This window comes from Limulus polyphemus, unplaced genomic scaffold (assembly GCF_000517525.1).
Source record: "Limulus polyphemus unplaced genomic scaffold, Limulus_polyphemus-2.1.2 Scaffold14495, whole genome shotgun sequence".
Lineage (NCBI taxonomy): Eukaryota > Metazoa > Arthropoda > Merostomata > Xiphosura > Limulidae > Limulus > Limulus polyphemus.
In genome coordinates, this window is record NW_013680105.1 from 3,277 (window position 1) to 6,624 (window position 3,348).

Below are 3,348 nucleotides of genomic sequence, written 5' to 3' on the forward strand. Positions count from 1 at the left end.
GTAGTATAATATCATAGCAGTATTCAGAGTGAATACAGAAGTTGTATGGGACTATTACATTTATTGACTGTAGTATAATATCATAGCAGTATTCAGAGTGAATATTTTCTGTAATTCTAAATTGGTAATTTTATGTAATTTTAACAGAGAAAGCTTAAGAAAAAAATATACTGATGAGCCCTGGTACTGGGCAAAGGGCCTTTTTGGCACTGGATATAGTATATACAGTGTAGTTGACATATGATATATATATATACATCTGCTCTTGAAGTCATATAACTTATATTTATAATAAGTAAACAAGTGGATAATATCTCAACTTGATCAGTTCTTATAATTATTATATTCTGAATTAGAAAAATGTTTTACTCAAAAAAATATCTGTTAACTTGCTCGGAGGAAAGAAACTTATATTCCAATTTTCCTTTTGCTTCCAGGTTCCGATCCCCTTCTTAATCATGTTAATTGCTCAGTTTGCTTTGATTGTAATTGATCGAGCTCTCTACCTTCGTAAATACATCTTCGGGAAACTGTTCTTTCAAATTATACTGGTGTTTATCGTCCACGTTTGGATGTTCTTCATTTTACCCGCAGTGACAGAAAGGTATTTATGATTACTTACTGCTTCCTGAATTGTCGTACCTGTTTTAAGAAGTATTCTTTCTTACTGTAAAAGCTGTAACTTGTAATATTTGTTACTTTTAAACTGAAGTTTATTATTAAAAATTCAAAAGTCTCAAGTATTTCTAGCAGTTGTGTTTTGTTTATCTTCATTTATATTTTCTTTTTAATGTTCAACTCTTTTTTTTTTTCTCAACTAGTGGTTGAATATCGAACAGTAACAGCATAATTATACATAACCATATTGTATTTTGGCCTATCTTAAGTTAAGTGGCCCAAAGAGCTCGCAGTGATTTAGAATATTTCATTCATTGACAAACGTATGTCAATAACAAGAGGGAATCCTCAATAGCTGCAGCTGTAATTAGACTCAAATTGGTCAAGTGATGACGGTGATACGAGTTAAAAGTTTGTACTTGAAAAATAACTCGTTCTACGAGCTGCTATGCTGTGGCTAGTAATAGGTAACCCGACATCTCAATTTTCTTAAAATTCAATAGTTGATAAGTGGTGAAATTGAAATCTAATATTTGTAAAACATTTTCCTTATTATTGACAATATTTCGTTAACTAGCTTAAAACTATCCCAAAATGCTTACTAGTTTTGGGTAGTGTGGTATTTTTGTAATATGTTCTGTCATTGGATGAGTTCTTTTGTATAATTTGGAAAAAAATAATGCCAAGTCCAATCCATGTAACAGTAAAAAAATTATTCATTTCTTCAATAACGTTTGCTACAGTACGTTATGTTCATTTATAGGCCTAATTTTATAAATAAACTTTTCAACAGAAATTCCAAGACTAATGGTGCATATGCCTAACTTACTTATAAGCTTACTTTCAAAATTACCTCACTAATAAACCAATAACAGATGTGCTGAATGGACATAACTTTTCCTAATAACATTGAACTAAGTTACTCAATAATTCACTATTTCACTAATTCTCGTATTCATGTCATATTCTTATTTCTACATACTACACAAAACTTCTAGATCATCAACTATAATGACATTTCTAGATATTGAATCGTGTGCTCTCTAGCGAACGAACATCTAATTTAAACGTTAAAAATACAGCTATAATATAACATATAAAAACTTAATATTTCGCTTGAAAATGATTGTATGGTAAAAAAAAATATTGAAATTTGAATATGTTTAAAATACTATTTTAAAAATTTGTATATACCTTTCATTCTCCAGAAAACCTGTGCTATTCAAAACATAACAAAATAAATTAATCATTTCCAACATCTACCTCCAAAACTTATCTACAAATTTCTACTTTGTGTTTCTTTTATTCTATAGAGAATTTACAAGTCCTAATACTCTACCTCCAAAACTCTGGTACTTCATCAAGTGTGTCTACCTCTTGCTCTCGGCTTACCAGATTAGGTCCGGATACCCGACACGTATTCTTGGTAATTTCTTCTGCAAGAAATACAACTATATTAATCTTTTCTTATTCAAAGGGTAAGTTTCGCGAGGTGAGATTTGAAAAAAAAATCCTGTGTTTTTTCTTTAATATTCTTTTGTATTTTAAAAGAAATTTATAGCCTGGTTAAATTATTGATATACCATCACTGAAAAGTTTGTTTTTTTTCTTTATTTCTAGTTACATGTTGATACCGTTTTTGTATGAACTGCGTTCGTTAATGGACTGGATTTGGACTGATACTAGCATGAATATTGGTAATTGGTTAAAGATGGAAGATATCTTTACAAATATTTATCTCTTGAAATGTATCCGGAGAGTAGAAGCTGAATATCCCACTCCGCGAGGAGCTAAACGTACTTCCCTCGTTAAGTACGGTGTGGGAGGTTTTCTACTTTTTATTATTATTTTAATCATTTGGTTTCCGTTGTTGATTTTCGCCTTGGGCAATACGGTGGGGTTACCTAATGGTCCATATGACTGTACAGTCGAAATTACTATTGGTGGCTATGAACCTATTTTTAAAATGAGTGCACAGAGAAATTCACTCAAGTCATTTACACAGAACGACTGGGACAAAATGGTGTATTACTACCGATCAGATCCGTCCGCACAGACTTTCTTGGCCAACTACGACATACGAGACATCACCGTAGTTGAACTGAATGGAAATTCTACCTCCGTATGGGCTGTCAGTCCTCCTAGTCAGGCTGCTCTTATTACTGAGCTGCTATCCAATGAAACCGAGTTAAATGTGAAGTTATCGTGGTCTTTCTCCAGAGATCCCAAGTCGTCAGAAGTTGAAAAAACTGTTAATAATGAACATGTTATAAAACTAAATAACCTTGAAGATCGAGACCTCAGAGAAAAGTTAGCCAATATGTTAAATGGTAGTAGAAGCACAGATGAAATAACCCTTCCGTACTTATTCCCCAAATACTTGAAAGTTCCTGGACGAGGAAGACCTTCCCCTGTCACAGCTTTAGTTAAGAGCAATGGTAAAAACATTTTATAATATGAAGTTATACGTTAACTGTAAGAACGTTTTATAACATGAAATTATACGTTAACTGTAAGTACGTTTTATAATATATAGTTATACGTTAACTGTAAGAACGTTTTATAATATATAGTTATACGTTAACTGTAAGAACGTTTTATAATATATAGTTATACGTTAACTGTAAGAACGTTTTATAATATATAGTTATACGTTAACTGTAAGAACGTTTTATAATATGAAGTTATACGTTAACTGTAAGAACGTTTTATAATATATAGTTATACGTT

At 31.4% G+C, this 3,348-nt stretch overlaps 1 protein-coding gene across 1 annotated transcript in view; it reads left to right on the forward strand.

Annotated features, from left to right (window-relative positions):
* Nucleotides 1-3,056, forward strand: part of LOC106477358 (piezo-type mechanosensitive ion channel component 2-like) — a gene marked incomplete at both ends in the record, with an annotated part of 5,031 nt that extends 1,975 nt beyond the window's left edge. Inside the window, 3 exons of the mRNA XM_013937936.1 lie at nucleotides 438-604; nucleotides 1,932-2,096; nucleotides 2,239-3,056. Of these exons, the coding sequence (XP_013793390.1) occupies nucleotides 438-604; nucleotides 1,932-2,096; nucleotides 2,239-3,056 (1,150 nt within the window). The remainder of the gene's footprint in view (nucleotides 1-437; nucleotides 605-1,931; nucleotides 2,097-2,238) is intronic.
* Between the last annotated feature and the right edge of the window lie 292 nt (nucleotides 3,057-3,348).